This window comes from Euprymna scolopes, chromosome 42 (genome assembly GCF_053919585.1).
Source record: "Euprymna scolopes isolate OS-2025 chromosome 42, ASM5391958v1, whole genome shotgun sequence".
Classification (NCBI taxonomy): domain Eukaryota; kingdom Metazoa; phylum Mollusca; class Cephalopoda; order Sepiida; family Sepiolidae; genus Euprymna; species Euprymna scolopes.
The window spans coordinates 37,871,624-37,886,952 of record NC_136523.1 but is presented as its reverse complement, the minus strand read 5'-3'; the positions used below and the strand labels follow the sequence as shown (position 1 = coordinate 37,886,952).

Sequence of the window (15,329 nt, the reverse complement as noted above, 5' to 3'; positions counted from 1 at the left end):
AGACATACAAACATACATACATTTAAACAGACAGGTGAGAATTATATAATAGAAGAAAACATACAAACATACATACATACGTTTAAACAGACAGGTAAGAATTATATAATAGAAGAAGACATACAAACATACATACATTTAAACAGACAGGTGAGAATTATATAATAGAAGAAGACATACAAACATACATACATTTAAACAGACAGGTGAGAATTATATAATAGAAGAAGACATACAAACATACATACATTTAAACAGACAGGTGAGAATTATATAATAGAAGAAAACATACAAACATACATACATACGTTTAAACAGACAGGTAAGAATTATATAATAGAAGAAGACATACAAACATACATACATTTAAACAGACAGGTGAGAATTATATAATAGAAGAAAACATACAAACATACATACATACGTTTAAACAGACAGGTAAGAATTATATAATAGAAGAAGACATACAAACATACATACATTTAAACAGACAGGTGAGAATTATATAATAGAAGAAAACATACAAACATACATACATACGTTTAAACAGACAGGTAAGAATTATATAATAGAAGAAGACATACAAACATACATACATTTAAACAGACAGGTGAGAATTATATAATAGAAGAAGACATACAAACATACATACATTTAAACAGACAGGTGAGAATTATATAATAGAAGAAAACATACAAACATACATACATACGTTTAAACAGACAGGTAAGAATTATATAATAGAAGAAGACATACAAACATACATACATTTAAACAGACAGGTGAGAATTATATAATAGAAGAAGACATACAAACATACATACATTTAAACAGACAGGTGAGAATTATATAATAGAAGAAAACATACAAACATACATACATACGTTTAAACAGACAGGTAAGAATTATATAATAGAAGAAGACATACAAACATACATACATTTAAACAGACAGGTGAGAATTATATAATAGAAGAAGACATACAAACATACATACATTTAAACAGACAGGTGAGAATTATATAATAGAAGAAGACATACAAACATACATACATTTAAACAGACAGGTGAGAATTATATAATAGAAGAAGACATACAAACATACATACATTTAAACAGACAGGTGAGAATTATATAATAGAAGAAAACATACAAACATACATACATACGTTTAAACAGACAGGTAAGAATTATATAATAGAAGAAGACATACAAACATACATACATACGTTTAAACAGACAGGTGAGAATTATATAATAGAAGAAGACATACAAACATACATACATTTAAACAGACAGGTGAGAATTATGTAATAGAAGAAGACATACAAACATACATACATTTAAACAGACAGGTGAGAATTATATAATAGAAGAAGACATACAAACATACATACATTTAAACAGACAGGTGAGAATTATATAATAGAAGAAGACATACAAACATACATACATTTAAACAGACAGGTAAGAATTATATAATAGAAGAAGACATACAAACATACATACATTTAAACAGACAGGTAAGAATTATATAATAGAAGAAGACATACAAACATACATACATTTAAACAGACAGGTGAGAATTATGTAATAGAAGAAGACATACAAACATACATACATTTAAACAGACAGGTAAGAATTATATAATAGAAGAAGACATACAAACATACATACGTTTAAACAGACAGGTGAGAATTATATAATAGAAGAAGACATACAAACATACATACATTTAAACAGACAGGTGAGAATTATATAATAGAAGAAGACATACAAACATACATACATTTAAACAGACAGGTAAGAATTATATAATAGAAGAAGACATACAAACATACATACATACGTTTAAACAGACAGGTAAGAATTATATAATAGAAGAAGACATACAAACATACATACATTTAAACAGACAGGTGAGAATTATATAATAGAAGAAGACATACAAACATACATACATTTAAACAGACAGGTGAGAATTATATAATAGAAGAAGACATACAAACATACATACATTTAAACAGACAGGTGAGAATTATATAATAGAAGAAAACATACAAACATACATACATACGTTTAAACAGACAGGTAAGAATTATATAATAGAAGAAGACATACAAACATACATACATTTAAACAGACAGGTGAGAATTATATAATAGAAGAAAACATACAAACATACATACATACGTTTAAACAGACAGGTAAGAATTATATAATAGAAGAAGACATACAAACATACATACATTTAAACAGACAGGTGAGAATTATATAATAGAAGAAAACATACAAACATACATACATACGTTTAAACAGACAGGTAAGAATTATATAATAGAAGAAGACATACAAACATACATACATTTAAACAGACAGGTGAGAATTATATAATAGAAGAAAACATACAAACATACATACATACGTTTAAACAGACAGGTAAGAATTATATAATAGAAGAAGACATACAAACATACATACATTTAAACAGACAGGTGAGAATTATATAATAGAAGAAGACATACAAACATACATACATTTAAACAGACAGGTGAGAATTATATAATAGAAGAAGACATACAAACATACATACATTTAAACAGACAGGTGAGAATTATATAATAGAAGAAGACATACAAACATACATACATTTAAACAGACAGGTGAGAATTATATAATAGAAGAAGACATACAAACATACATACATTTAAACAGACAGGTGAGAATTATATAATAGAAGAAGACATACAAACATACATACATTTAAACAGACAGGTGAGAATTATATAATAGAAGAAGACATACAAACATACATACATTTAAACAGACAGGTGAGAATTATATAATAGAAGAAGACATACAAACATACATACATTTAAACAGACAGGTGAGAATTATAGAATAGAAGAAGACATACAAACATACATACATGCATACATTTAAACAGACAGGTGAGAATTTTAGAATAGAAGAAGACATACAAACATACATACATTTAAACAGACAGGTGAGAATTTTAGAATAGAAAAAGACATACAAACATACATACATTTAAACAGACAGGTGAGAATTATATAATAGAAGAAGACATACAAACATACATACATTTAAACAGACAGGTGAGAATTATATAATAGAAGAAGACATACAAACATACATACATTTAAACAGACAGGTGAGAATTATAGAATAGAAGAAGACATACAAACATACATACATGCATACATTTAAACAGACAGGTGAGAATTATAGAATAGAAGAAGACATACAAACATACATACATTTAAACAGACAGGTGAGAATTTTAGAATAGAAAAAGACATACAAACATACATACATACATAATAGAAGAAGGTATTATGTACAGCACTTACTGTTAGAATTTCGAATTATTGGTAAAAGTTCAGATACCTAAAAATTAAATAATAAAAACTTCATAATATTGTTCTTAATAACATTATTTGTAAAAATTAGGATAAAAATAAAAAAATAGGATTAAAAATAAAAAATTAGGATTTAAATAAAAAATTAGGATTTAAATAAAAAATTAAGATTAAAATAAAAAATTAGGATTAAAAATATAAAATTTGGATACAAATAAAAAAAAATTAGGATTAAAAATATAAAATTAGGATTAAAAATATAAAATTTGGCTACAAATAAAAAAAAAATTAGGATTAAAAATAAAAAATTAGGATTAAAAATATAAAATTTGGATACAAATAAAAAAAAATTAGGATTAAAAATATAAAATTTGGCTACAAATAAAAAAAAAATTAGGATTAAAAATAAAAAATAAAGATTAAAATAAAAAAATTAGGATTTAAATAAAAAATTAGGATTAAAAATATAAAATTAGGATTAAAAATATAAAATTAGGATACAAATAAAAAATTAGAATTAAAAATAAAAAATTAGAATTAAAAATAAAAAATTAGAATTAAAAATAAAAAATTAGGATTTAAAATAAAAAATTAGGATCAAATAAAAAATTAGGATTAAAAATAAAAAATAAGGATTAAAAATAAAAAAGTTAGAATTAAAAATATAAAATTAGGATAAAAAAATTAGGATTAAAATTAGATGATAAAAATGATAAATTTCCATGTATGTATTGGTTACTTAAAATGCACACAAAAAAAAAAACAGTTAACGCCTGTTTTATTGTTGCTTCAAAGATGTGCATCACGAAGCCACTAAGTAAAGCTATATCTAAAGTATTTAAACTAATTATTAATTAAATAAATAACTTCCACCAGAAAAGTAATATAAATCTGTTCCAGGTGGTTAATAACGCGTATCCGGTAAAAAAAGCTAAATTCATAGCAACTAACGATTTTAGTACTTTATATAAAAAAAATTCCACATAAAGAACTTCTAGATAGACGATGGAGAATCGTGCCTGAAGTGAGTGGTGGCAACTGTTGCTGTGATTGAGCAGACCGATGTGGGAGCGACCAATTCTGTTGCATGGTTGCCAAAAGAGCACTTTTAGCTAGTTGGCGTAATTACTCCGGACTTGACGCAATTACCCCAAAGTACGATATATATCTTATATATTTTTATTAAATAGTAATAATAGAAATGGTATAACTAAATAATATAAATATATAACAATAATACTAATAACAAAAGGGGGGGGTGATAATTTGTAGAATGGATTTAACGAAACACCGTATAAAAATAGTAGTTTGTAAATAGGTACATAAATTTGTGGAAAAAGGGATGGAGGACACAGCTAAGAACTATTTTTTTTTTAAATGACATGAATTGGTTAGCCTAAATTTATGTGGAAAAAACTAGTTCCAGTATTAAAAAATGTTTTTGTTCATGTGTTTTGAGGGAAGTGGTGTTTGATCAACACTGCTGGGGAAACATGATTTAATATAATGTTTTGTTTTTAAATCCCCGAAACAGTGTTTCAGGTTAAACAACTGGTGATCCCTTTAATAACATTGGTATGGTTGTTTGTTCATGTAAGTAAAACTATTCAGTGATGCAGGAAATTGACTTTGTGACAAAATTTTCCAAGGAACTTTTTTTTTTTTTTTAATTTTAAAAATTTTAAAGAAACTTCCAAGACTATCTCTCTCTCTCTCTCTCTCTCTCTATATATATATATATATATATATATATATATATATATATATATATATATATTAGTGATGGGACGATTCCAATATTTTTACAGATTCCGTACTAACGTCTCGATTCTGATACAATTACTGATTCCGATTCTTTATAAATCTTTAAATATTTAACTATAAAACTGTTATTTTGTTCCAATTATTGTAAAAACACATTAAATGTGCCTATATTTTCTCAAACGTAAAACACACATTTGTGAGTAGGGTGATCAAGAGATTTTAGTTTTACTGGAAGTTTAATTAAAATCAATAAATATTTATTTTATTATTATTACTACAAGCAGTGGAAGATGTTTCTTAAGCCAAAATCAAATAAAAAAGATAATAAAATCGGTTTTGGCATCGGAAAATAGGCTCAAATTTTTCCGATTTTGATACTGATTCCGATACCCCCCAAAACTCTGATTTTTCCGATTCTGATTAATCATCCCAACCCTAATATATAAATACATGTTAGCTATATGTATATATTTATTAAAGTTAAATAATAATTATTCATTTATATCTACAGCCATAGTGTTTCAGGCAGGACATAAAAGTTGATTGGCCAAATAAAGAATTTCATAGATAAGCACCTTTGTGTATCTATAGAGACAATAAGTACAGTGGGGGTCAAAAGCGATAAATTTATGCTTCAATATTTTCCAATATAATAACTATGTTACTCACTGTTTGATATGCAAATATATCAAGTAAATTCATAGAAATGGAAACCAAATAATCATATTATGGGGGGGGGTATGGATCTTTAAATGATTTCAAGAAGGAATATGAGCCAAAAGAGTTTGCAAGCACTCATTTAACTGCAATAAATACCATTTTAAAACATGATATAATTCGAAAAATTCTGTCATCATGATTATAGTACCATATATTGATAACATATTACAAGAAAACAACAGTTATTCCTCAAATAACAATTAACAGAACAATACGAATTTATGAAACTAACCCTTTATTCGCTTTCCTCCATTTTAAATCAAATCAATCAGCCTCCTATCAACAGAGGATGTTAATGCATGTACTTGCTGAGGTGTGATTTCAGAAGATACCTTGATTCTCTCCCAAATGTCTTTTTTACTATGGAATTGATGCCCGTTTTCGTAAACCTTCCTCTTCAGAATCGACCAGAGATTCTCTATCGGATTCAAATCCGGGCTCTGAAGTGGCCAGTGCATCAGACGTTCACCAGAGATCCCTTGTCTGAAAGCCAAGCTTTTGTGAACCGGGAAGCATGGCTTGGGGCATTGTCTTTTTGGATAATTAGATTCTGGTTGAGAGCATCATTTTGTGAATTCAACCAGGGCAATAAATTTGCTTCCAAAAACTTGCAGTAGTTCACAGAATTCATTTTGACAAAGTCAGGGACAAGAAAAGGACCAACAATCTCACTTCCAATAATACCAGCCCAAATCATCACTCCTCCTTCTCCCTGTTGACGTCTGAATCGCAAGCGTGGGCAATTGCCTTTAAGAAGCCATCCCTTGGCCCAACCGTCGGGGCCGTCGAGGGTTGCTCTGGCCTCGTCAGTCCAGAGAACATTTTGAAAATTGTTTTTTAAATATTTAGTGGCCCATGCTAGTCGCTTCTGACAGTTTATATTACTCAAAGGAGGACATTTTGTCTGTGTTCTCTGGTCAGCTATCTGTTTCAAAATCCGATTTCGGGTCCTTTTAGAGATGCCAGACACTTCTGCATGGTCAAAAATAACTTTCCTTGTGCTGTGTGGGTTTGCTAGCAAACTCCTCTTGATTTTTCTAATATCTCGTGGTGAAGTCACCTTTGGTCTGCCACTTTTATGCTTTTTTCTTCCATCTTTACCGTCAATGACAAACCGTTTCACAGTTCGATGATCTCGTTTCAAAATTTTCGAAATTTCCGATGTAGACTTCTTTGCAGCAAGAAATGTAACAATTTCCCCCTTCTCCCTATCTGTCAACATCTTTCCTTTAGCCATTATCAATAAATTAAGATTACCTGCATAAACTTTTGACTCACCTGAAAAGTGGAAAATGTTGAACTATTATTAAGATCTGGCTTTTATCGTAAAATGTAGTAATGGAACGAACCAGAATGGCAACCAGCAAATGATGGAAGAGTCCAAAATGAAAAATAAAGCAAAATTAATAAAGAAATTGAGAAAAAATAGGTCTGCAAACTCTTTTGACCCCCACTGTACATAGTTTGATGCCAGCATGGGAACTCTACAAACTATTATTCATGAGGACTGACGATGCAGAAGATTTGTGTCAAGTTTAGCCCAGAGAAGATCACAGACTATTTGACGAAGATGGACATTACAACAGTTCCTCACCCTCCCTATAGTCCAGACCTTGCTCCATGTGACTTTTGATTATTCTTTAAGCTCAAGGAAAACCTTAAAGGCTATTGTTATGAAACAATTAAGGCGATAAAAGCGGCTGTGATGAGGCTCGTTGGCATGCTCACAACTTCGAAGGGGACTAGAGTTTCATGTGTGTACTATCAATAAATATGTCCATACAAAAAAGTCTGGATACTTATAAAAGGCACCTTGTGTATGTGTGTGTGTGTGTATATATATATATATATATATATATATATACATATACATATATATATATGGCACTCGTCTGACAAGACGTCGCAATCATCATCATATATATATATATATATATATATATATATATATATATATATATATATATATAATGCTCCCTATTTTAGGTTGAGCATTAGGGAAGTGATATACAAATTACCATTAGTGTATGAATCGATGCTCTTTGTGTAAACAAATTGAGCTTAGGTACTTTGGACAATGTCAAAACATTGTTAATTCACTACCTGCATAGCAGCAGCTGTATAGCGCAACAGTTAGAAGCTCCAACTGTCATTTGGGCGATCAGGTTTTGATCTTGGCTTGAGGTAGTTGCTTGTCTAACCGCACTGATGAGCTATGAAACAGTATTGTATGTGGATAACTAATATATATAATGTTCAAAGAATCACGAATTACCTCCCCTTAACTAAAATAAAGAAAAAAAGGTTAAAAAATGAATAAGATAGATTAATTACTTCCCTTGGACCAACTAAAATTAACAAATCAGACCGGAAACCATGCGGATCGGAAACAAAATAGGACAGCACATATTTACTAAAAATACATTGAATAAAAAATTAGAAAATTGATATTAAAATAAAATAAAATATACAGAGATAGGGATAAGCTATAGTTAAATAAAAATGAACATCATTATAAACAATAAATGCGACCCTGATTTTCCTCAGACAGAAACAACATGGCTGACGAGAGCCCAACATTATTTATGATTTACCATTAACTGGTCCCCCTTATGTTGGGCTTGAAACCGACAGTACCAATGTTTTTCTGACCTTCTGTACATGTAAATAAATATATATATATATATATATATATATATATATATATATATATATAATAGCATGATATCAATATGCGCACACAGCACATTTGTCATCAGTAACCTACCACCTCGTGTTAAGGAGATAAGCGGAAGTGTCGACACATGCAAATAAAAAAAAAAGTAATTCTACTCGACCACTTGTTCTCTCGCACCCTCCTTCTCTCAAACTGACACTCACAAACATATATATTATATTTCTGCGAGATTAGACATACGTATACATTCATATATTTCGGATGTATAGAATTCGCTTTTGTACTAAATAGCCTTTGTTATGAATTTCGGATTGCAGCTGTTTGGCATAAGTATGGGTAATGTGAGCTATATTTCTTTTTTTTTTTTTTTAAAGAAAGAGTCGCTGCTTATTAAGGCCTAAAGGCTACTTGAGGATAAGTGTTAACGCGTATTATTAATTATATTAGGTTTCTGATGAGACAACACCGCGATGATTGGTAATGGTGGAACATGGGTAGTGTTTGTTTATTTAAGGCCCAACAAGAATTTGTTTACATTGAACTTGAAACCCACACTGTTATAGCTTTTTTTTTTTTTTTTGTACATGGGGATCACCACTTATCAAGGCCCATAAGCCACTCGGGGATAAGGGTTATTTTGTGTACAATAATCAATGGGATAATATCGTAGTAATAGTTGGTATTGGAGATTTGATAAAGCGTCTTACTTAAGGGGGGCGATTAATCAGGGATTTGTTTATGTTGGACTTGAAGACATCCAAGTTGTAGTCAGGTGGGAAACAGGAAAACGGAAGAGAATTCCACAGGCGTGCACTTCTCAGAAGAAAGCTATGTTCATGGAATCTACGTTTTGATTTAGGCACAGATAAAGAGTGGGGGAAATTACTGACAGTGGTTTTAGCTATAGTTAGTCGGGAAGCAGCCTCGCGATATTGTGTTTGACAGATGAGTAGTTCTAGGAACAGAAACTTTGCTCATGGAATTTGCGTTTAGTTTTTGGCGCAGATAGAGAGAAAGGGAAATTGTTGGTAGTTGTAGATAGACAAGTGTTTTGATAGACTTGAAACATATTTTTTGCACGTAGAAACTGTAACAGAGCACGTGGCAAAATAGCAGCAGCCGCAGCAGAAAAGGATGGCTAGCTTGTGAAGAGATTAGCAGCAGCAGCAACATGCATATGCAAATTAGGGAGTGTGCGTGAGAAGAAAAACAAAAAAAGGAGAAAAATGCACCAAAGGCAGAAAGACAGTCAACATCTAAAAAAATGGACATATAAAGTCAAGGAAAAGAATGGGCTGGCTGTGGCCGGCATGTGGTCAGAGGGAAGAGAAACATGAGCCAGACTAGATGGACATGTGGCAGCAAGAGACTTTTTAAGTGGTGTTGAGATGGTATACTAAAATCCTTTGTTAAAAAAGAAAAAAATGCCGACCTAGATTTTTATTTCTTTCTTTCCTTTGTACATTATAAAAAGCAAAATAGTCCTCGACCACTAGATTTCGAAGCTGGTTTTGCATACTGTCAAAACAGGAAAGGGTATTTTTAAGAATATCTGTTTGTGTTTGTATTTTTTCTTTCCTGTTAATTGCTGTTTAACTTTCTTTTTCAGGCAATCATTGACGGAATTGCCGAGAAAGGGGCCCAATTCACGGAACAAGAGTACATTCAACTGTTTCAGTTGCAGCATCGTAGCCAGCCGGGCTCTGCATCTACGCAAGCACAGGAACTGCTTGAGACCAGGCTGGTGAAGCTGTGCAATGTCATGCAGAAGGTGGGACAACATAACGTATGAGAAGGAATGTTAAGGCTTTCAAGAAGCCACTCCTCAAAAAATAGTGATGATCGCCTCATTATAATGACCAGCAACCCAAATCCTAAAATCCACAATCCTATTCCAAACCATAAACATAACCTTAAAACCCTTTAATCCTAAAAACCTAACCTCTAAACTTTCAGAGTTACCAGCAACTGTAATCCAAACACTAACCTTTTAACCCTAAACCTTAATCAAAACCCTAATCATCACCCTTAAACCATGAGGATGACCAGCAACCATAACCCTAAGAACCTAATCCAAACCCTAAACCCTTACTTTAAAACCTTAATCCTAAAACTCTGACCTTAAACCATCAGGTTAATCAGCAACCCTAACTTTAATAATCTAACCTAAACTCTAATCCAAATCTTAACTTTTAAACCTAAAACTCTAACACTAACCTTAAACCATGAGGATAACCAGCAACGCTAACCCTAAAAACCTAACCCAAACCATAAATCTTAACCCTAACCCCATAACTCTAACTGTAAACCATCAGGGTGATCAGAACCCTAAAAACTTTCTATGAGCCATAAAACCCTAACCCTGACCCTGAACATAAAACCCTAACCCTGAAACCCTAATCCTAATCTTAAACTATGAGTATGACCATAAAAACTTAACCCAAACCCTAAATCTTAACTCTAGCCTTACTCCTACCATAACCCTAATCCTAATCCAAACCCTAACCCTAATCCTAATCCAAACCCTAATCCTAATCTTAATCCAAACCCTAACCCTAATCCTAATCCAAACCCTAATCCTAATCTTAATCCAAACCCTAATCCTAATCCTAATCCAAACCCTAATCTTAATCCAAACCCTAATCCTAATCTTAATCCAAACCCTAATCCTAATCCTAATCCAAACCCTAACCCTAATCCTAATCCAAACCCTAACCCTAATCTTAATCCAAACCCTAATCCTAATCCTAATCCAAACCCTAATCTTAATCCAAACCCTAATCCTAATCTTAATCCAAACCCTAATCTTAATCCAAACCCTAACCCTAATCCTAATCCTAATCCAAACCCTAACCCTAATCCTAATCCAAATCCTAACCCTAATCCTAATCCTAATCCAAACCCTAATCCTAATCCAAACCCTAATCCTAATCCTAATCCAAACCCTAACCCTAATCCTAATCCAAACTCTAACCCTAATCCTAATCCTAATCCAAACCCTAATCCTAATCCAAACCCTAATCCTAATCCTAATCCAAACCCTAATCCTAATCCTAATCCTAACCCTAATCCTAATCCTAACCCTAAACCAGAAAGTAAGCAGGTCAAGCTATGTATTAGGTTGTTTTTTGACATGAAGTTGAACATAAAAGAATGACATTATTTTTGCACCAACCTAATAGCATATACATTATGCAGCGATAATATAATGTATGAAATGAGATGGGTTTGTATTTCAAGAAGCCATCAAAAAACAAAAACAAATGGCCGCCTCACCAAGATGACATGCTTTATGTGGCCTGAAATTAAATATGTGGATATTTAAAATTTGCTTGCAGACTGGTTATACCCTTCGGTCTCCTATGTCATTAATAGTTACTTTAAAAAAAACAAAATTAAAGGAAACTCCGTATGATGTACATACCCGTGATGGTAAAAAAATATTAGGTGCTTCAATATTATAATAACAAAAAAAATATTGAATTTCAAGTAAAACAAATGGTACCTACATAATTGTCATGTCGCAAATAGTAACATATCCAAAAATGACAAAACGATCAGGTAGAAAAAATTATTCATGAAAAAAGACATTTGTAAAATCTACTGATTTGAATTGGAGAGTTAACAGGGGAGGTAATTAAGTTTTCAATTTCTCATAAATTCAATCAATTATTTTTTTTTATAAAAAAAATTAAAAATTCAAACTTGCTTTCTTAATAAATTCTGTCTGCTTTCAACTGAGTTACTTCCCCTTTTGCTAACGTCATGTGACCAATGACCAATATGTCCGACCCAGCATGTAACCTTATCGGAACTGTTTTTCATTAATTATTTTTCTACTTTATCGTTTTTTTATCATTTTTGGATATGTTACTATTAGCGACATGACAATTACGTAGATACCATTTGTTTTACTTGAAATTCAATATTTTTTGTTATAATATAGAAGCACCAAACATCATATTCCAAAAATCAAGTAAATTGATCAAGTAGTTTTATTTTTAAATCAGAAAATCAACTTCTATGAGTAAATGCGAAGTAACTGTCTTACCCGTTATTTTGAAAACTCAAGAAACAAAGGGAGCTAAATCAGTACTAATTCATTTTTACAAAGTTTATGTTGTAATGCTTATGAATGCCCATAAACTGCTTTAAATTATTTTTCTTTATAAAAATAAAACTACTTGATCAATTTAGGTGATTTTTGGAATATGATATTTTCATTTCGTCATGGGTATGTACATCATACAGAATTTTGTTTTTATTTTTTAATATAGAGAGAATTCTGGAGAAACACCAATTTTTTTTTTTTTTTTTACACAAATATATCAACACACGAGTAGATAAATCAAAATAGTTTTAAAGTAATTTCCCAATGGTTTTTCCTTTAAAATCTTTGTCACAACTTGTGTTCAATGAAATGTCTACAATGAATATTTTGTTTTGGTGTTAAATAGATAACATTCAAAAGGGTTGATATGCCATTAACCAAAATGATTAAAATAAACGATTTTCACCCTGACAAATCCCCTCCCAAATCTTTTGTTTTTTCCTTAATGTGATTAATCGGTTATTGTTATAAAAAAAACAAAAAAAAAAACATGCATCCAGGCGTTTTTATCAGTGAATGGTGTAAAACAAAAACTGTTGGAGATTTGTGATTGAAATTTGGTGGACAAGTCAGACATAGACTGAAATCTTATTTACTCAATGCTATCTTTTGTTTTAGTTCTTCATATTTCTTTCATAGATTTTCTTCTATTTTTTCTTCCAAAAGCAGATTTCCGCTAAATCAGTATTGAAAAAACTTTAAATATTTAATATAAATGCTTCATACAAATATTTATTCAAAAGCAGCTTTCTTACTGTATCAGAAAAAAAAAAAAAATTTAAATATTGAATATAATTGCTTCATACAAAAATTTAAATATTGAATATAATTGCTTCATACAAAAATTTAAATATAAATATAATTGCTTCATACAAATATCAATTCAGTTATAAATATTTATTCACACGTAACCGACAATTCAACTTTAAAAATTTTGCCATGAAAAGATTTTTTTTTGATTTTAAATAAATTGTATTCTACTCATTTATCTGTTTAGAATTCATTTTTTTTGTTTGACATTGTTTTATTTGACATTGTTTTGTTTGACATTGTTTTGTTTGACATTTTTTTTTGACATTGTTTTATTTGACATTTTTTTGTTTGACATTGTTTTATTTGACATTGTTTTGTTTGACATTTTTTTTTTGACATTCATTTGTTTGACATTTTTAGTTGGCATTTTCCTTTTCTTTGACAATGTTTCTTTTTATTTGACGTTCTTTTGTTTGACATTCTTTTGTTTTATGATCTTTTGTTTGACGTTTTTCTAATTGACATTTTTTTATTTTGACTAAGAATAATAGTTCGAGTGATCCAAATAAATCATCTAAAAAAATTTGTTTCTTTCTAAAAATTTGTTCAGAAAGACTGTTATTATCAGAATTTTCATAGAAAGACTGTTATTATCAGAATTTTCATAGAAAGACTGTTATTATCAGAATTTTCATAGAAAGACTGTTATTATCAGAATTTTCATAGAAAGACTGTTATTATCAGAATTTTCTGAGCAGTTTATGAGGAAAACGCCAAAACTTGTCGAAACACTGAGCAAAATAAGTCGCAGAAGCCAATGTCATTTAAAAATCACTTGTATCATTGGTTTTTTATATAAATCATTTATTATATAATCATTGATTTTTATATAAAAAAAACTAAGTATTTATTCTTGAAAAAAAACATAAAAAATAATTAAAAAAAGAAATTTTTTTTTTACTATCAGTTTGCTATTTAAAAAATAAATATTTGTTCATGAAACTTACCTTACAATGAGTGTTTTGTTTCATAAAAATTGTCCAATAACTATTCCCAAATAATGCTTTAATTTTTTTTTTCATCTATTTTTCATTGAATTATCTTTGTAATAGCAGAAATAACATTTTTTTTTCATTGAAAAAAATTGGCCAGTGTTTGTGTGGGGGAAAAAAAAGAAAACAGAAAAGAATAATGAAACTTTCGTTCTAGCGTTTTGCGTAAAACTGCTTGGAAAATTCCAATGATCACAGTCCTTATTCTGCATGAGCACCATTCTTTTACTGCTTGTGTTCAGTGTCACTCCAAATTTATCAACACTCCCCAGATGAAGTTAAAAAGAAAATCTTTTTTGGAAACATATTCACCAAAAACCTTTTTTTCTTGGCAAAATTTTTTAACATTTTTTCTCCATCATTTAATTCAAAAATGCAAAAAAAAACAAAACATTGTAATTTTAAACACATGTACAATAACAAAAATTATATTATGGTAAATAAAATTGCAATTTTCTTGACTTTTTGTCACAATTTATTTCATATTGTATCATTTACTAACCTGGATGCCTGGCATTGCCCGGATGTTTGGAGCAAAAAAAAAAAAAAGCAGGAAGACAGGTAGGCAGGCTCGAACCTGTGCTGTGAAGGAGGAAAAGAATGTAAAAAAAAAAAAACGCGACGTCTTTGCAGCGTTATGTTCATCACCAAACCGGAAGTGGCGAATGTTTAAATTAAGGCTAGTCAATTGAAAAGAGGGGTTGTCTTTTGAAAATATCGGCGAAAAAAGTGAGCTCTCCTTGTAGGAAAGTGCCCAGTTGAGGATGAAGGAATTAGTGTTTTTAGTCAATTTTTTAATATTTGTTGCCTGAAGGATTGAGCTTCAAAAGGATACTGATCTCATGAAAATCTGTCGCCTCTGTCGAAAGT

General features: G+C 30.2%; 1 protein-coding gene across 4 annotated transcripts in view; it reads left to right on the top strand.

Annotated features, from left to right (window-relative positions):
- LOC145267024 (exocyst complex component 4-like) overlaps window positions 1–10,470 on the top strand; it is a 195,533-nt gene extending 185,063 nt beyond the window's left edge. For all 4 annotated transcript variants that reach the window (XM_080122954.1, XM_080122953.1, XM_080122952.1 and 1 more), the window contains one exon: window positions 10,153–10,470. In XM_080122954.1, the coding sequence (XP_079979080.1) occupies window positions 10,153–10,335 (183 nt within the window). In that variant the 3' untranslated portion in view covers window positions 10,336–10,470. The remainder of the gene's footprint in view (window positions 1–10,152) is intronic.
- The last annotated feature ends 4,859 nt before the right edge of the window (window positions 10,471–15,329 follow it).